A 19,844-nucleotide genomic window follows, 5' to 3' on the forward strand; every position below is an offset into this window, starting at 1 on the left:
TCCCACCACATTTGATGCAAATCAATTTTTCTCAATGATAATGTTAGGGAGACAAAATTTGCGTACTAAATGATGTGTTGCCAATACGAATAAGCACGTTTATGAACGCCTAAGTAATGAATCAATCATCATCTTCCATATTCTTTAGTTTTCCAAATTTTGTCTACAAATTTAGTCTGCGCATTAGCCTTTTCTCAAACTGCAAACTCAAATATCCCGCGGATGAGGAATAGGTGGAGGCCATTCCGTCTGACCATTGGGTCTCCGCCATTCGGTTAGGGGCTGATAGGGATTGGGTAGGAATTCAAAGGACGTCTAATTTTGGCATTTAGGGTTTTGGTGGTTGCTAGATCGTGAAAGGGAGCATGGACGGAGGGAGGTAAGGCCCAGTGGGGGCACATGCCCCCTCTCATCCTATTTTGTTTGCATTACAAATTATTAAATTAATCATTCTCATTTATTTTGCTTTACAAATTATTCAATTAATCATATTAAAATAATGAAAATCCCCTTTTAGTTTTTAAATGCCCCTCCTTCCTTTCTGTATATTTTGCTCATGCACTAATGTCTAAACCTTATTGAGTTGCATGCATTTGGTTAGTTAGTACAAATGAGCATTGGATTGTCAATACAGCAATTAAAGACAAAACTAAACAATAGAGTAATAAAATTAGGCATTTTGCAACTAATTTTTTCAGCAATTGTAAAAGAACTAGCTTTATTTGTCTGAAAAATGAGCTCAAGTTTTTTAAGGTGCCCCTCTTAGTTAAAATTCTGGCTTCGTCTCTGAAAGGAGGTGCATCGAGAGAGATGTTTCTGATTTATTAGCTGCGTCGTCATCGCTGTCGAACGACAACGATGCCGTGGTAGCCATTGTTCAGGTGAGGAAGACAGAGATAGAGTTGGCGATGAGAAGTTCAGACTGAGGGTGTGATTTTGGTCTTTCGATTACTCAGGGCAAGGGTTGTCTTTTAATCATAGCCATCTGACCCGATTCTCATCGAAGGGCTGCAAAAAAAAAAAAAAAAAAAAAAAAAAACTGATTTGTCATGAAACCACAAGGTATTTTTGTAAACAAATCAGGAAAAAAAAGAAAAACCGAAAAAAAAACTGATTCGTCATCCTTTTTCTCCGTCAACCGCAGCCCTCGCACACGCTAGTTTCCCACGCAGTCATTAACTGCACACCGGCAGTTTGTTTGTAGTTGTGCAGAAATCAAGGAGAAGAGAACCAGGGCGAGGCCGAGGGAGAAACGGAGAGACAGATCAACAAAGAGTCTTCCTTGGTACAACTTCTTAATTTTCAATCTTAATCTTTTATTCTCAATTCTCAATCTCAAAAGTACGGCTGTGTGAAAAATGGAGGGGAAAAAATGGCACCGCTTATAATATAAATGTGAACGTGTTCACCTCGTTGTAGAATTTTGCAATGTTATTCAAACCCTAATAAGATGGAAAATTTCAAACCCCAATAAAATGGAAAATTTCACGGTAATCACTAATTACAAATCCACAATGTCTTTTGTATTAAGACATTAATTTTACGTGAAATATATATTAAGGCTCTAAAATGTGTTAGGCGTTAATCGGACGGTGAGTAGGAGCTCTTTAAGTATACTTATTCTTGTGGGATTGATGTTCATGGCAGGGCTGTGATGCCTGCAAAAGAAAAAAAGGAAAAATATTTATTAAGCGCATAAAATAATTAATGTGATTTATAAATTAATTAGCTAATATGGATCAGATAGAGATTAGATGTGGAGAACTCACTCCCACACTTAAAAGTTGCGAGGGACACTTCTTCCACAACCTTCAATCTGCCTAATTGTACGTCGGACAGGGATAAAATTGGCCACCTTGGGGGTGACATAAGGGCACACACACTCAACATGAGCAGCCCTAACAATTTGGCAGCAGAGTGCAGAAGGATTACGTCCTGGAAGTATCGCGCTCCTGCATTCATCACGAACGTGGCCCACCTCCTGCTTACACTGGCTCGGCGACGTGTCCGCCTTCGCCATCGGAACCACCTCCCAGACACCACACCATAACAAGCATATGATCACGGCCAGTGAGCCTGTTGCCCTCATGATTTTCCCTGATATTTTTCCTTTTTTGTTTGAGTTCCTTCTTTGTTGCTCTTGTTGCATTTTAGCAGTAGAGACTACCTTAACACAACTCTTTTATTTTATTATTGAGAAGTTTACAAAATGTAGTATATTATCTATGGATAATGCTAGGAAAACCAAATTCTTTAAATAGAAACCTAGATTTTAATCCTTAAATAAAATGAAGTTTAGAAAAATGTACGTATACCATGAGCTAGCACAATGTATAGAACAAATATAGTCTTACTTTTCAAAGAATCTTCTACATATGTTCCACTTTGTAAAGAGGATAATGCTCATCACCTGACATGGAAAACTTATTTGTCTCCTACTTACGATTAACGTATCTTTATTGTATGAACATCATAATCAAGACCATTCATTCTATTTATAATCAAGTAAAGATCATACATGTACAAAATATTCAATTTAAAGATCTTTTAGTCATTCATATGATAAAGAAAATAAACTTTCTTCCATGAGGGGAACAAAAACAATATCCTTTTAAAGAATCCGCTAATTAGCATTCTTAACTGCCATTTTAATTTGCAGAAAAATAAACTTTTCTTGCATTTTCAAAGAGATGATATACTTACGTCCCCTCGTAGAAGAATGAACTCATTCCCTTACTTGCAAATAACATATCTTCACCACTGAAATTTTATAATTAAAATTATTCAATTTTTTAGTTAAATTGAAAAAATGTCTAGACCCCACCTAGATGCTTAAGCACTAGAAGTTCCTACCCGCCTAATCTCCGCTAGACGCTTGAGCTCAAGCTGTGACATTTCATCTGGAATCCTAAACGCCACCCCCAGTACCTCCTTTTCCCTCAAGAATTTGTAGAGCTACAAAATAGAAGTGTATTCTTAGTTTGATTGTTTTGTAAAATTAATCAATAATTTTCTTTAGGGCGGCAGCTCAAGTCAATGGCAAGTCTCTCCACGTTAACTTCATCACAGAAGGACCCATGACATGCATGAATATTAAAATAAAAGCCTTCAGTTTTGTCTTGTACAAGATTAAAAATTAATTTTAGTCTCTAGACTCTATTTAATGCCAGCATATTAAATATTTCTTTCTTTTATTTATAATTTTAGAGTGTTCATAAATTAAAGGCCAAATCGGATAAATGATCATTGTGGTCATAAGGTATTCGGAAAATAGCCCATGTGCTAAAAAAACTCAGATTTAAACCCCTGTGATGTACTCCGTTAGCCAATTTAGTCCAAAAATGTTTTTTTCCGTTAACTATCTGTTAATACATGGGTAAAATTGTACTTTGATTTAACCTTCTAGGATTTAACCTACTGGGATTTCTATGTTTCTATCAAGACTTCACCTTTTTAGAGAGAGGATCGAGAAAATGGCGAATGGGGTAGAGAGAGAAAGTGGGTTGGTGCTATTTAGCGACGATGAGCTGAGAGAGATGAGCGGGGTGAATAGAGGGTCGGACCAGATAGAGGTCACCAGCCACAGATACGGTGATGCAATCGGGAGGTTTAGGGTTTTCGTCAATGGTGACCTGGAAGTCACCTGCGAGTGCACCCCTGGCTGTCAGGAAGGTCTTTCTCTCTACCGTTTTGATCTCTCTCACTTTGTTGCTTTTTGGGAAAAAGGGTTTTTATTTTTAATGCATGTTGTTTGCGTTTTGAGCTTCTTTGAGTTCATCGTGGACTGGGTTTTGACGTTGATGGCTGCAGTTTGTCAGTCCCTTTTCGGTCTGCCTAATCTATTAGGTTTGTATTTGATGACGACGAGCGTTTGCTTTTGCTTTTGCAAGTTGTTCACTGTATTTTTGTTGGGCATACAGTTGAGGTGTATGTTGTTTTGTCTCACTAAATGCCTTCTCCTTGTTGAGTGTACAGTAGTTATATGTTTGCCTACTCTTCATATGGTGGAGTCCAGATGGTTTCTGGCTTGTTTGTGGAGTAAAGAGCTTTTCTATAAGTTGGTGTATTGAGAATGAAACCTACATTGCCAGTTTCCTGGCTAAACAGCACCAACCCACTTTCTCTCTCTACCCCATTCGCCATTTTCTCGATTTTCTTTCTAAGACCATCTCCAATGGTGATCTAAAACCTAAAAATATTTAGCCCATAAAATTTAGGTTTTAGCCCAGAAACAACTTTTCTGCTCCAACCCTTCTGACGTAAAATTTTAGCCTGAGATTATCAAAGAATGAATTATGGCTAATTTTTTTAAATTAACTTTAAAAAAAAAAAATTATGTAGACTATCCTAAATTAATTATATGAACATTTTAACCTAAAAATATTTAAATTCCGATAAAATTTGAAAAATTACTAAATCAATACATGAAAATCATTATAAACCATATAAACTTAATACAAACGACATTAATAAACCAAATAAACTTAATACAAATGACAATTAATAAACCACATAAACTTTAAAAAAAAAAAAAGAAAAAAAAAAGACAATTAATAAACCATATAAACTTAATAATGATATTCACTATCTTGACTTGGTGATGGACTTGGGTGATAGTCTTGAGATGAGTCGTCATCTTGAAATATACTCATTGTGGCATCCCTTCGTAAAATGTCATTTTGCTTACCACGTAAGTATTTCTTCCTCTCTAGAGTGTACTTGTCAAGGTCCTCCATCATCAAATTAATTTTGAACCTTTCTTGCTCCTTATCCCCTTGTTCCTTCATGGCCAAACGCATTTTGGCCAATTCTTCTTGCCGAGAGATATGGTTTTCATTCATTCTTACCATTTTGCTAGCAAATTCTGCACGTATTGGATCTTGGGACTTCCCTTTTCTCTTTTCTTCCTTTTGCTTATCTCTACCCAGGGGCCTTGCAAAAAAAGTTGGGGTCATTTGTTGAACACCTTCATTGTCGGCAAAATTCACACCTTCATTGACATCATTTGGGGGTGGGGCTTCACCCTGAAATAATCTTCCCCATTGTTGGTCCGCATCGGTTCCCCATCTCGGACAATCCTTGAGGATGTTCCAAGCATGATGCAACTTAAAAGCTTGATTTTTTGATGTAGTTCTTGTCTTGTAAATTGACATTGCTTTGTCACCCTATGCAACGAATACATAAAAACAATTAGTTGCAAAATACTATTATGTACATGACAAATAAAATATCAACAAAGAAACTCACAATTTTTGAGGTGCCCCTTCCACTAGGCATGTCAACCATGGCTCTCTCCAAGCTTCCCTTTCACAAAGTGCACGCTTTGTTGATAATCTTCCACCGATCATAAACACCACCAACTTCCCTTTGGCCACCATTGGAGTTTTCATGGAACTTATCAACGATTTTACCCCACAAAACCTTTCTATTTTGATTCGTGCCGGCGGCACCATCTTCGCTAATAGAAATCCATGCCAAACATAAAGCAATATCTTCGTCAAAGGTCCAATTACGACCTCTAACATGCTCTTTTGCCATCTTGAAAATTTTGGAAATGGGAAGAAATGGTAGAAAGAAAATTTTGAAGAATTGTTGGAGAAAAGTGAGTTTTGTGTGGATGTTTGAACAAATACATAGGTATTTATAGAGTTTTTGGTTGAATTTTAAGTTAAATAATTTTTTTTAAATTATTTTAGCCATTGGATTTAAATTTGGACCGTTAGATCTTTTTTTTTTTTACCATTAGATTTGATTATATTCGATCTAAGCTGTTGGATTCAATAAATATATAAATATAAAACAAAAAAAATAATAACTTGAACCTAGACTGTTGGATTAACCAACGGCCCATTTAAATGGAGCCGTTGGATGAAGAAAAGTAGTTGTTGGGCTACTTATGGATCAGACACCGGGGGAACAACCCTACGTGGGTATGTTTTTCTGGTGGGAAAGGTCTAGCGTGTGGGCACGTAGGCGAGTCAAGAATTGGGCAATGGGCTTCACAGCCCGGTTTCAATCTCATTTGTTAGGGTCCACTTTGCTTTGTGGCCTAAATTTGGGCTGGTATTAGGTTAGTTTTAGGTTTTAGGTTTTAGGTTTTAGGTTAGTTTTAGGTCATGGGTTGGAGTGGGTCTTGGGGGGGATAAAAAGGGGAATTTTAGGTTATAAGCCATTGTTAGTTTTAGGTCATGGGTTGGAGTGGGTCTGGGGGGGGATAAAAAGGGGAATTTTAGGTTATAAGCCATTGTTGGAGTTGGTCCAAAAAGGTGAAGTCTTGATAGAAACCCAGAAATCCCAAGAGGTTAAACCAAAGTACAATTTTACCTATGTATTAACAGATAGTTAACAGAAAAATCACTTTTAGACTAGATTTCCTAACGGAGTACACCACAAGGGTTTAAATCCAAGTTTTTTTTAGCACAGAAGCTATCTTCCGAATACCTTATGACCACAGGGATCATTTATCCACTTTGGCCTAAATTAAATTTTATTAAAATATTATAAATTTTAATTATCATTATGGTAAGTATCTTATATAAAAAAAATATTTTCGTAAAGATTTGGTACACATGTTTTTGCTTATTTTCGTATGTGCCACTAATTCATTACAATATATTTAGGTACGAACATTTCGATGCACTAGGTTAGTATAATATGTTTATGTACGAACATTTCAGTACTCTAGTTTATTATAATATATTTAGGTACCGACATTTTTGTCACATCCCGGCCTGGGGTCCACCACATCCCGGGCCCGCTCCACTACCGTAGCACGATATTGTCTGCTTTAGGCCCCGACCACGCCATCACGGTTTTGTTTCTGGGAACTCACACGAGAACTTCCTAGTGGGTCACCCATCACGGGAGTGCTCTCGCGCGCTACTCGCTTAACTTCGGAGTTCCCATGGAACCCGAAGCCAGTGAGCTCCCAAAAGGCCTCGTGCTAGGTAGGGATGGGAATATACATATAAGGATCACTCCCATGCGCGATGTGGGATCTTACAATTTTGGTACACTAGTTTAGTATCATATATTTAGGTACGGAATTTTTTGGTACACTTATGTTTTTGTATATTTTCTTATGTGCTACTAATTCACTACAATATATTTAGGTACGGACATTTCGGTACACTAATTTAGTAAAATGTATTATGATTTGAACGCTTAGGTACACTAATTACAGGAAGTAAAATAAATATAATGAATTAAAATGTGTATAATAATAATTTTAATGTAATGTAATGACATTAAGATATCTATTAAATATTAAAAAAAATATAAATTTGAATTAAGTACACATTAGAGGACTAAAATTAATATCCAATCTAACACCAAGTTTGTATTGAATTTTAATCTTCATCAAGGATTAAAGTTCAAAAACCCCTTTTTTAAAACAAATTTGTAAATCAAATGATATGATTGTAAAAATTTGGTTTACAATCAACTACAACCACATTATTTGATTTACAAATTTGTTTTAAATTTCAATTGTTGATGTGTTGTCTTTGAGTGTTATATATGTTATCAATGTTTAAGGATAATGCTAGGAAAACCAAAATTTTAAACCAAATTTACAAACCAAATAATGTGTCACCAATAAAAAAACAAACACGTTAATCGACAATTAATAATCCAATCATTTACAACCACATCATTTGGTTTGAAATTTAGTTTGAAATTTTGATTTTCCTAGCATTATCTATATCGTCGATATTTTATATTAATCAATTCAACAATTTGAAACTTAATTTATATCCATTTTAGTTAGGCAGTTTTCAAAAAATCTTTGGGCCTGCAGGTTGTGATGGCACAAGCCAATGATAACATCATACTGGAGTGTCTTCACTTGTATTCATGTGGAAGAGAAAATGTGGTGAGATGACTTGTTGTTCCTCTTTTAGTCGGGGAAATTTTTTTTAGTATACCGAGAATATAATTCGATACATCAAAAGTAATAATATAATTAGATAAAAAATTAAAAAAAAAATCAATCAATTGAATTATTCGACTATCAGGTTATGTTTTATGCACATTGAAAATTTTCTCTTAGTCGTGCACTGTTGGTTGAGTAAAATCGAATAAAATAAATATAAAAAAAAAAAAAAAAAACCAGCAATGTGGAAAAAGAAAATTAGTAATGTGACATGCTGTGAACAAAATCGATGGGTAATACTAATAGGCTCCGAATTAAAATTGACGCGTCGTATACAAAACTGAAGGCTTTTATTTTAATATTCATGCATGTCATGGGTCCTTCTGTGATGAAGTTGACGTGGAGAGACTTGCCATTGACTTGAGCTGCCGGCCTAAAGAAAATTAGTGATTAATTTTACAAAACAATCAAACTAAGAATACATTTCTATTTTGTAGCTTTACAAATTCTTGAGGGAAAAGGAGGTACTGGGGGTGGGGTTTAGGATTCCAGATGAAATGTCACAACTTGAGCTCAAGCGTCTAGACGGAGATTAGGCGGGTAGGAATTTTTAGTGCTTAAGCATCTAGTGGGGGTCTAGACATTTTTTTTTCAATTTAACTAAAAAATTGAATAATTTTGATTATAAAATTTCAATGGTGAAGATACGTTATCTGCAAGTAAGGGAATGAGTTCATTCTTCTATGAGGGAATGTAAGTATATACTATCTATTTGGAAATGCAAGAAAAGTTTATTTTTCTGCAAATTAAAATGGTAGTTAAGAATGCTAATTAGCGGATTCTTTAAAAGGATATTGTTTGTGTTCCCCTCATGGAAGAAACGTTCATTTTCTTTATCATATGAATGATTAAAAGATCTTTAAATTGAATATTTTGTACACGTATGATCTTTACCTGATAATAAAAAATGAATCGTCTTGATTATGATGTTCATACAATAAAGATACGTTAATCGTATGTAGGAGACAAATAAGTTTTCCATGTCAGGTGAGGCATTATCCTCTTTACAAAGTGGAACATATGTGGAAGATTCTTAAAAAAGTAAGACCCTATATTTGTTCTATACATTGTGCTAGCTCATGGTATACGTAGATTTTGCACGAGGCATGCATGTGTGTGGCTTGCTCAATCACACCCATATATATACATAGAAAAATCAACTATTTCCCTAGTTCTAACGGTATTCTTTTAAATATTAAAAAAAAAACAAAAACAAAAACAAAAAAAGAGAGAGATTAGTTCGTGACTTCACCAAGGCAGTTCACTTTTTTGGAAGTCGATAAGACTTACAAAGTCATTTCAACTTCCTCTGGTCAGCATGGTTGATTCACCAGTGTCAGAAATTGAACACAAGACGTGTCGTGTGGCATACGGGTTTGAAATTCTTCTCCAACCATTTAACCACTCTGTGATAATTCTAATCCTAATAGTATCAATAGTGTATGCAGAGGCTGTTGGATAAATATCAACAATTAATGATAATTTTATGTATGCTAATAAATAATAAATGCGAATAAATAAATAACAGAGTATTAACAATGCGAAATAATATTGAACTGACAAATTAAAGATCGAGGCTTGTGTACCGCAATGTCCTTGAAACATATATTTCGTCCCTACTCAGTGCTTGTAGCTCTAAGGACATCTAACTCACCAAGATTCAACGATCTAAGTTAGAATTTCAGCACCGGAAAACTGACTTCTGGCAAATTTCTATGTTGTTCTCTTAGTAATAAGGTTTAGGATTGTAGAAGAAGAATTTGATATTTTCTATGTTCTAAATGTCATACAGATGAATGTATATATAATAGGTTTATACATGTTTACAACAGATATGAGAATGTGGTGCGTCTGTTAGATGTCATCTTTCACAGAGGGGTGCTTTGCTCTGCGTTCTTTCATCTCAATAGACTTCATCTGAAAAGATGAGTCTGTTGATAAAAAATTAATTAATTAATTAAATTAAAAATTAATTAAATAATTTAATTTTGATAATTAATTATCAATTAATTAATACATCTCAAAACCCAACCTCAAGGTTGAACCCAATTTCATTCTCTATGGTCCATTACTTTAATTACTATCTATAAGGGATAAAGCCTTATAAAGTGAGGAAACCTTTTGGTAATGGTCAATGTCAAACAATGAAATTTCTACTCAAAATTTTCAATAATACCCCGCATTTGATTTGAAATTTCATTCAAACTCCAACGTAAACAAAGCTTCAGAGGGGCATGGAGGATCGGCCACCCTCCCCTCCTCGGAAATGAAGCCCAGGAGTGATGGTCTTGAAGTCCTTCCCTACTGCTGCGCCTCTGGATTGTTTGTAATGAAATTGAAAAGAATGTAAAGGGAAGACGGTGGGAAGCTTACAGGTGGAGTTGGAGCGTTCTGGAATTTTTGGAGGGAAGGGTTGGTTCGGGAAGGTAGGCTTGAATTATATAGAATTTACATGGGTGCCATCGCTTTTGTTAGGTGAGATTGGTGAGTAAGTGGGTGGCATTTTGGGAATTTGAGAATGTTTTGGGCATGACGGTGGAATGAAGTGGGCAATATTAAAGGGTGGCTTAGTGATGCGTTGGCCAGTTGGCTTCCGTGTTTGGTTAAGAGCAACTCTATCGTAACTTATTGTTTTGAGGATAGGCAATCCAATCTTCTCTCTTTTCCTTAAAACATTCTAGTCCACTCAGACATTTGGACACAAGGCGAGCCTGATGGAGAAGTCAGACAATAATTGTCTAGTTCAGCACCTTGCTTATGTGACAAAGGCTGATGATGACGTCAAACACGATTTAAATTATTAAAAAATTATAGAAATTATAAAAAAAATTATAAAAAAAAACTAATTAAAAATATAAAAGATTATAATTTTTTCTATAAATTTGTAATCATGTTCTTTCACAAAGTACATTTTAATATTTTCGAATACTTTCAACTAATCCTTTATTATTATCCGAAATTAAAAATAAAGTTATCTTTTATTATTTTATAAAATAAAAAATACTAATATTTTAATACGAATTGCTTGAACTATTCAATTAGGATGGAGGTACACCAGTTATTGTTCATTGCAAGCAGTTACAATTCATTTAAGGAGATTGAGTTGCCTATTACTTAGGTGCTCTAACACATTGCGCCGGTGATTAGTTTTTAGGTTTTGCGTTTAGCAAATGTATGTCGTTTGTGCTTTTGGATTTGTTGTATTGGGCTGGTCAGACCTTGTAGAGTTGTAGGCATGAGCTAATGTTTTTTCATTAGCCTTAAACAAATTTGAATTGGAAAGATGCAACTGATGTTGAATTAGGTTAGAGAATAAAATGGAAATTGGTACTTTCAAAATTTCATTTTGCATTATAAATTTTCTGTAATTAGAAAGAAAAATACATTTATGAAAAGTATAAAATGAGATTTTTGGAGTGCTAATACAATTTCCAATAAAATAAGCGTTTAATTATTTTTAATGGTGAACTGCCAATTTAGTCTCTGAATTTTCATCTAAGTGAAAATTAGGTCTTTAAACTATTTTTCAAAAAAATCATTCCTTAAACGATAAAAATCTGCCAGTTACATCCCTAATATTAGATTCAAAGCTACTATATTCAATTTTCCGTCAATTTAAGTCATGTTACTTGCATGTGATTCACATTGGAGGGTAGATTGGTAATTTTTCATAAAGAAATAGTGTATGAAGTTAACTTTGGATGGTAAATTAAACATTAGATTCACAACCTATATGAAATGTTAATGGCTTATAGGCAAACAAAAATGACGATATTACACTCTAAAGTATGTCAAGTGACTTAAATTGACGAAAAATTGCTTTGAATATAATAATAGGGATGAAATTAGCAATTTTTATGAATTTAGGGACTAATTTTACTGAAAAAATAATTTAGGGACCTAATTTTGACTAAGGTGATAATTCAAGAACTAAATCAGCACTTCACCCTATTTTTAATTCTATTATTTTGCCTTATATTTTGATTTATATATGCGATTAATGCAATTGAAATAGACTTTATATATAATTTTGTGAACAAAAATATTCAGCTGGCGGTTTGGCCATTATTTCAAAAATCTCTATCCACGACTGAGAAATCGTTCTACGGTGTTCTTGGTCAACAGTACCCCTTTTCACCCCTCTCCACAACAATTCATGGTTTCGCCACTGAATGCACATATATATACACACATACTATGTGTATATATGTATATATATAACTACACTTTTGGATTTGGAGGAGGAAGCAGCCATTTGGAACCCTGAATATATCCAAGGCTAATGAAAGGCTTGACTTGTTCGTCTGTCAGTTCTTTGCTCAAATTTCTCTTATTATATGTACTTGAACCTGGACCCATGCACTTGTACTCTCCGTAGGACACAGTGCTGCAATTTCAAATTATATTATTAACTCTCGAAACTAATTATATGAAAATGCTTAATCCTGTACTAATTAACATAATTTGCTTACTTGTCACGTTCGGGGTGGTTATCATTGCTCCAACCGGCAGGGTTAACCACCTCAGTCATGCTGGTGTAAGCATACACCACCTGGGGTCTGACTCTCCAAGCCCTGCCCAAATATGTGCCACTGCCTATCCCAGTTACGTTGCAATGAACAAATGAGTATCCAGTGTCCTCCGAAGCTGAGTCCCTTGCTTGTGCTGTTATCACTGTTATTCCTGTATCTCCCAGCACATGCAACTCAGTGTTCTGCACCCATCATTTATATGTTATATTATTAGTCACCAACCATCAAGAGTTCAAAACCAATATGACTTGTATAGACAAACAAAAAGATTAACTATATATATCTTCTTGTTAATCCACCCAAATTATGTTTGAGAGGGGGAAGGGGAACAATCATGGAATGATCCACTGTTTATATGGTGAGATTCACACAACCCACTTCACCAATGTCGTTCTTATATATGACCTAAATTTATACATAATTTTTTTTACGAAGAAAAAGATAATTGTATGAGTCAACCATATTTAGCTTTTTTTTTCTCACAACATGTACGTAAAATACACCATTATGGTGAGACTCGTCCATGTAAGGTTAAAATCACCGGCTTTATTTGGGAATTATAATGTTAGATAGGGATGCATTACCAAATAGAGAGACTTTCCGCTTCCCCAAATGAAATCCACAGTGCCTTCAATGTAGCAGTCCTTGAACAAATGATTGCCCCTGTCATCACAAAGGGTGTCCTGAAATCCAACCAGCTTGCAATTGTACAAGGCTGAATTGTTGCCCGACACCCTCAATGCCACTGCCTGCGCTCCCACTCTTTTCCCATCTGGCCTTGGCGAAGAGTTCTACACAAACCAATCCACCAAGAGAATGTTAATGAAAAATAACTGTGTGATGGTAATATCACGTGGTATGACATAGTTAGTACTTACTTTAATAAGAAGGTTACTGGCAATAAAGTAGTCAGATTCTGCAATCACTGTAGCACTGTTTACAGTTCCATACTTTTGGGCCGTGCCATCAAATGTCAAATTTGGCATGTTTGTTGGAGAACCATATAATGTGACAAATGGTTTATTTCGTGGAATCGTAATTTTTTCGTTGTACTCTCCTCCGCCAATGTGCACAATGACACGTTTGGTGTTCCCGGCCGGAATGCTATTAATAGCGTCAGTAATGGTCTTAAAGTCTCCTTTTCCATCTTGCATGACCTTGATGACTGTTTGACCAGCCTCGGCCGTCACAACGGCAGGGTCAAGCGTGCTCTGCCGTTCTGTGTATGGCTTCACATTGTTATTGAACCATGTGTTGATTTGGGAATGGTCGGATGGTATCGGTGCATTGTCGTCCGCTGTGGCAACGGTGGCGGTGAGGAGAATTGTCATAATTAGAGCTGCATGGACGCCCATGCATGTGTTTTTTCCGGCCATTTTATTTTTTGGGGTGCTATTGATTAAAATGGTGAGTAGAAGGTTTTGATTTTATAGTCCACAAAGCATTAGGTGCTTTAAGGTAAAGTGCATGATTAGAGGGGTTATTAACCCAAAATATGTGAGACTTGGAGAGCTTTTCGGATAGTTTGGATGTCGTCTATGTTTGGGATTTCATATCCACCCTTTGTGTTAACTAAACAAAAAAAACCACTATCTATGGAAGATACAGCTTAATTTGAGAAAGAACATGGATAATTATGGTTTTATGATTGATATATTTATCGCAACACTCTTAAAACTCGAACGCCATCTAATATCTCTTTTAGAATTCTTTTTTCTCACACTTAATTCTCTAGAAGTATACTTCATCTCTCACTATTTCTCATTCCGTCAAAGGAACATTAGAATAGCCTGCGACGCTATATATGTTGTTTATATTATAGAAGACTAAAATAAATTAATTAAGATAACTGCTATTGTCACTCCAAAAATCTAATCATGCACTCTTTATAAGAGTATTTTTTTTCTAAATATAAAAAGTTATGTTTTTTTTCTAAATATAAAAAGTTTAGAGTGCACAATTAAATCTTTAGTCCTAATGGTAGTGTGCTGAAAACGGAGAGATGGAGGAAAGTGGTGGGTCTTTAATTAAGAAAGCCCCATCGACTTTAATAATTTTTGGAAAACCAGTGGGAGGTTGGGACTCCTGCCACCGGCTGATAGAGCGGCAAACAACCAAGTTAGGGCCTTCATACTTACCGTTCCACAGATGCTCATTCCTTGCCCTCCAAATAAAACATAGGAGCATAAGGAAGCACTCGAAATCACAATTGGACGAGCTACTTGAGGCGAAGGAGACCCAATCCATACGGACACGTCAATCTAGTGCCGTATCCCGTATCCAATGCAGTATTTGTTACGCGTATCAAATTAACACAATAATTATTAGATTAAACAGAAAAAGATGTTTAAAAAAAAAATTTATTTTGAAAAAAAACTCTCTATCCATACAAAAACTGAAGAGCTCAAGAGAGCAATATTTGTGATTCATATATTAGGCGTATTGTTGGGATATATTAACTGTTGTATATTTTAAAATCCAAAACGATATTATTGTGAAGATAAATACAAAACACATGAGTCGCCTAAAATTTATCAAACACAAGGTATATAATCTTACTTAAATTATGTTTTTTTATAACAAACGATATTATCTACACTAAAAGAGGGGATGAGTTTTGCCTCACAACAGACTAGGCCTGGCAAACGGGTCGTGTCTGTCGTGTTCGTGTCGTTTTCGTGTAACACCTGTTATCTTAACGGGTCGTGTCGTGTCACACCAGTTATCTTAACGGGTCTTTAACAGGTCGGGTCACTTTACCCAACGGGTAAAGTGATCCGACCCGTTATGACCCGTTAAGGAAAAAAAAAAATTTAAATTTGCACATACCACACATTGCCACATAAATATTACTTCAAAACATTAAAACACTTGTCGTTTAAGTACTATATCTACCTCGAAAATAAGAGCCTAATAAAAAATTAATACATACACTACTAATCTATTACAAATATTAAATGTGCAAGGATATGGAAAATGAAAGAGTTTTTATTTTCAAGATTGTAAGTCTTTCTCAAAAGTTTACACCTCCACCTACAAAATCTTCAATTTACATTGATCATCATGAAATTGTATTGGAACTTTGGCTTGATCTATAGCCTTCAAGAGTTATGTTGAAGATGTTTTCAGTAAGGTTTTCCAAGTCAGAACTCTCTTCCGCATAAACAAAGTATAGAAAAACCAAACATTAAAAATCATTCAAATTATGAGAAGTTTACCAAAATAATTATGAAAAGAAATAAAATAATAATACTATACCATATAAAAATATATTAAAATAACCGTTAAATCATGATTTTTCGTTTATAACCGTCGAAAAGCTTTGTTCCGTTATTTGATCTCTGAATGTTTGTTTTTTGTGATTTTTTGCTAATGTGATCTCCAAGCATATACAAATAAGTTTGATGGTTTGAATCGTTGAAATTAGTTTTGGAGAATTCGTATCCCATCAAAACGATAGATTGACTAACACTTAAGAGTTTATTTATACTTTCATTAAGTATAACATAAGATTTTGTGGCATCCACTTGTGTAAATATTTTAAATTGAAGATCGAATTCATTCATTGTATTCATATAGGGTCAAGGAGTGTAGCTATAAAAAAAATCATCAAAATCGGAGTTAAAATAACCATTAAATCGTGATTTTTCGTTTATAACCGTCGAAAAGTTTTGTCCCGTTACTTGATCTATGAATGTTTGTTTTTTGTGATTTTTTACTGAAGCGATCTCCAAGCATATACAAACAAGTTTGATGGTTTGGATCGTTGAAATTAGTTTTGGAGAATTCGTATCCCATCAAAACGATAGATTGACTAACACTTAGAGTTTATTTATACTTTCATTAAGTATAACATAAGATTTTGTGGTATACGCTTGTGTAAATATTTTAAATTGAAGATTGAATTCATTCATTGTATTCATATAGGGTCAAGGAGTGTAGCTGTAAAAAAATCATCAAAATCGGAGTTAAAATAACCGTTAAATCGTGATTTTTCGTTTATAACCGTTGAAAAGTTTTGTCCCGTTACTTGATCTCTGAATGTTTGTTTTTTGTGATTTTTTGCTAATGTGATCTCAAAGTATATACAAACAAGTTTGACGGCTGGGATCGTTGAAATTAGTTTAAGAGAATTCGTATCCCATAAAAATAATAGATTAACTAACACTTAGAGTTTATTTATACTTTCATCAAGTATAACATAAGATTTTGTGGTATCCACTTGTGTAAATATTTTAAATTGAAGATCAAATTCATTCATTGTATTCATATAGGGTCAAGGAGTGTAGCTATAAAAAATCATCAAAATCGAAATTAAAATAACCGTTAAATCGTGATTTTTCGTTTATAACCGTCGAAAAACTTTGTCCCGTTACTTGATCTCTGAATATTTGTTTTTTGCAATTTTTTGCTGATGTGATCTCAAAGCATATACAAAAAAGTTTGACGGTTGGGATCGTTAAAATTAGTTTCGAAGAATTCGTATCCCATCAAGTTCCAATGGTGTGTGTGTGTGTGTGTATATTTATTAAGTAGATTTAAATCTATTTTATTTTGTACGTATAATTGACTGGTACACGGAGTAGTACATCACGTGTGTCATTATAAAAATAGTGAGATATGTCATATGTGTGATAAAAAGTTAATAACTTACAAAAAAAATAAATAAATAAATTCTCACCACTTCTATTAATTTTCATTTTTCCCTCTCTTTTTTGTTTCCTTTTCAACTTTTCTTATAATTTTCACTTTTCCCTCCAGCATCTTTCCCTAATTCCCTCACTTTTTTGTTTCATTTTCAACTTTTCTTATCATTTTCATTTTCCCTCCATTTTTCTTCAAAAAGGGCGGCAGGAATGGAATGGAATCAATGGAATCAAATCAATGGATGCATCATGCATCATGCATATTAATTAATAATTATTATAGTTTTTATAAAATTTAATTCAAAATTTAATATATATATATATAATTATTATAGATAGTTAATATTTTGGGGGTATAATTATTATAATTATTATAGACTTTATAGTTAATTTAATATATATATATATATATATATATATATTTATTATAGTTTTTAGGGGTATAAAATTGTTAAATTAATGTATATAATTATTACAGTATTTTTTTAGGGTTATAAAATTATAAAAATAATATTCTGCTTATCGTGTATCGTGTTACCCACGTGTATACCCGAATCAACTCGTTATCTTAACAGGTGCTTATCGGCTTACCCGATAACGACCCAATTCGTTATCGTGTCGACCCGAACACCTGTTAATTTCGTGTCGTGTCGGGTTATCGGGTTATGTCAGGAATTGTCAGGCCTACAACAGACTAACAATATTGTGGTTCGGCAAAAATCAAACCTAAGATATTTCAAGTAAAAAGAAAAATCACTAAATCGTAGTGCTAAGTAGCTTAAACTATGTGTTATTAGAAGTCAATCAAAACTAGCTAGCCCAAGGTCACATTGAAATCTTTCCAGGAACCCTCACAGTTCACATGGTTAGTCCATTTCAAACTCGATGTCTGGTTCGAATTCGATAAGCTCTCGAACTTCTTCCAATCATGAATCACCGCCGTCAGATCAGCCACCTTGGCGCTTATAGTTCGGCAGCAATTGGCATGAACCGTCGTGACAGCTTTGAAGTCCTTGCTGACTTCACAGAAGCCACTGAAATAAAGCGTGTCTAAAAATTTCACACTGAGGCCTAATTCTATGAAAACACCTTCATGCATCATGCTGTCTAAAACATCCTGCTCTTTCACTCCGGTGGAGTTATTCTTCCTGTTGTACCACTTTTCAAATAACGAAATTGTTCGGTTGTTGGATCTGACCATGTAAAAGCCTGTGTTGATCGGGTTGGATTCGGACCATTGATCCCCATTGAACTTATCAGCACTGATTTGAAGATCCATGCTCTCATTGAAGCTATTTAGCCTTGGAAATGGATTCCTTAGCCACATCACATCTATGTCCTGGAATTGGAAATTGGATATATATATATATATTTAAGCTAATTATAAGTCCAATTTAGAACTATAAACACAAAAATAAGGTATCATTTAAATTACAACATAATACTAATTGAATTTTTACAAGGATATGGCATGTTATGATGTCAAACAATTCACAATACGATGATGATCAAATTAATTATGTTGAGAAAGCTTACCGTGAATACGAAACTGTAGCCCCGCTTGAGCAAATCTTTGAGGAAGAGAGTTCTCCTCCACATCATCTTAATAAATTCCTGTGACATGTAGAGTTTCTCAGCCTCAAAATTGGCGTGATCATCTGCTTCGAGTTTGTAGCAGTGAAGGTGGAGAAACCTACAACGTTCGAAAGATGTTTGGTCGACCGCAACAAGAAGTAGGTGAGAAATCAAGCCTCTTGTGTCTTCTCCAAGCCAGAAACCATCTAAAAACAAATCAAGCATTGGCTTATCTCCTTCTACATAGGCCTCATTTACAATTGCAATTATCACAGTCTTGTTTGCCATGGAAGCCTCGGATAAAGTTGATTCAAGCGCATCTGTATAATTTCTTGTGTTGCTCTTCAAATTTAATATGAACAGATTAATCACCACAAAATTATAGATTAAGCAAAATAAAAACAACAAAACAAAAGTAGAAAAAGATGGTTGATATTACCTGGGTAGAGGAATTACAGTATTGGCTAGACTGGAAGACAAACAGTGGTATCGATCCATATGAGGTCTGGTTGAATATAAAAACCAGTACCAAACCAGCAAAGAGAAGGCATAATATTGTAGCATGTCTACTTTCCATGTCTCAGAACCTTTGACTAGCTAATTAAGGTGTGATTAGGGGCTTCTTGTATTATATGACGGCTTAATTTCTAAACAGTATCACGGAATATTGTAGTCTTCCATCCATAAAACTGAAGAATTTCACGAAACCACCGAGTCACGCATTTTGCGACTCACTGTAATTAGGAATGATATTAGGGGGATACACTGTTTGTTTTGAATTCTGAATACGATATCGCTAAATTTGAAAACGGTTTAGCTATTAATTACACGAATATATATCAACACATAAAAAGATATAAAGAAGGGCATTACCTAACTTCTGGTTTTTGGTCCTGGAAGTTGGGCCTTTCGCCCAACTAATCTTATCCCAACTATAACACTACCGTATCAGGTATAGCAAGGACTAATTCTTTACACCCATCTTTTTACCCCATCCAATTTCAGTAAATTTATAAAATAAAATAAAAATATTTTGTCAAAAAATAGATTTTGTTAGATTTGTCACCGATAGGATTTGAACCTACACCGTCATGCAATAGCTCAACATCTTTCCACCACTGTGGTAAAGGGTCACTTGCAATAAATTTATAAATTATG

The 19,844-nt window shown here is 34.5% G+C and overlaps 2 protein-coding genes across 2 annotated transcripts; both read right to left on the reverse strand.

The window, feature by feature from the left end:
- Window positions 1–11,940: 11,940 nt before the first annotated feature.
- Window positions 11,941–13,846, reverse strand: LOC137735480 (putative pectinesterase 63). Its single transcript, XM_068474911.1, has 4 exons — window positions 13,344–13,846; window positions 13,050–13,256; window positions 12,406–12,647; window positions 11,941–12,320 (listed from the first exon to the last, which is right to left on the reverse strand). Exons 1-4 carry the CDS (start codon window positions 13,839–13,841, stop codon window positions 12,155–12,157), a joined length of 1,113 nt encoding a protein of 370 aa, XP_068331012.1. The 5' UTR covers window positions 13,842–13,846; the 3' UTR covers window positions 11,941–12,154.
- A 4,020-nt stretch (window positions 13,847–17,866) lies between these two features.
- Window positions 17,867–19,481, reverse strand: LOC137733204 (uncharacterized protein At1g28695-like). The gene is made up of 3 exons (XM_068472358.1): window positions 19,126–19,481; window positions 18,648–19,028; window positions 17,867–18,450 (listed from the first exon to the last, which is right to left on the reverse strand). The coding sequence occupies exons 1-3, from the start codon at window positions 19,261–19,263 to the stop codon at window positions 17,926–17,928; spliced, it is 1,044 nt and encodes a 347-aa protein (XP_068328459.1). The 5' UTR covers window positions 19,264–19,481; the 3' UTR covers window positions 17,867–17,925.
- Between the last annotated feature and the right edge of the window lie 363 nt (window positions 19,482–19,844).

The sequence above is a fragment of the Pyrus communis genome, chromosome 5, assembly GCF_963583255.1.
Source record: "Pyrus communis chromosome 5, drPyrComm1.1, whole genome shotgun sequence".
NCBI lineage: Eukaryota > Viridiplantae > Streptophyta > Magnoliopsida > Rosales > Rosaceae > Pyrus > Pyrus communis.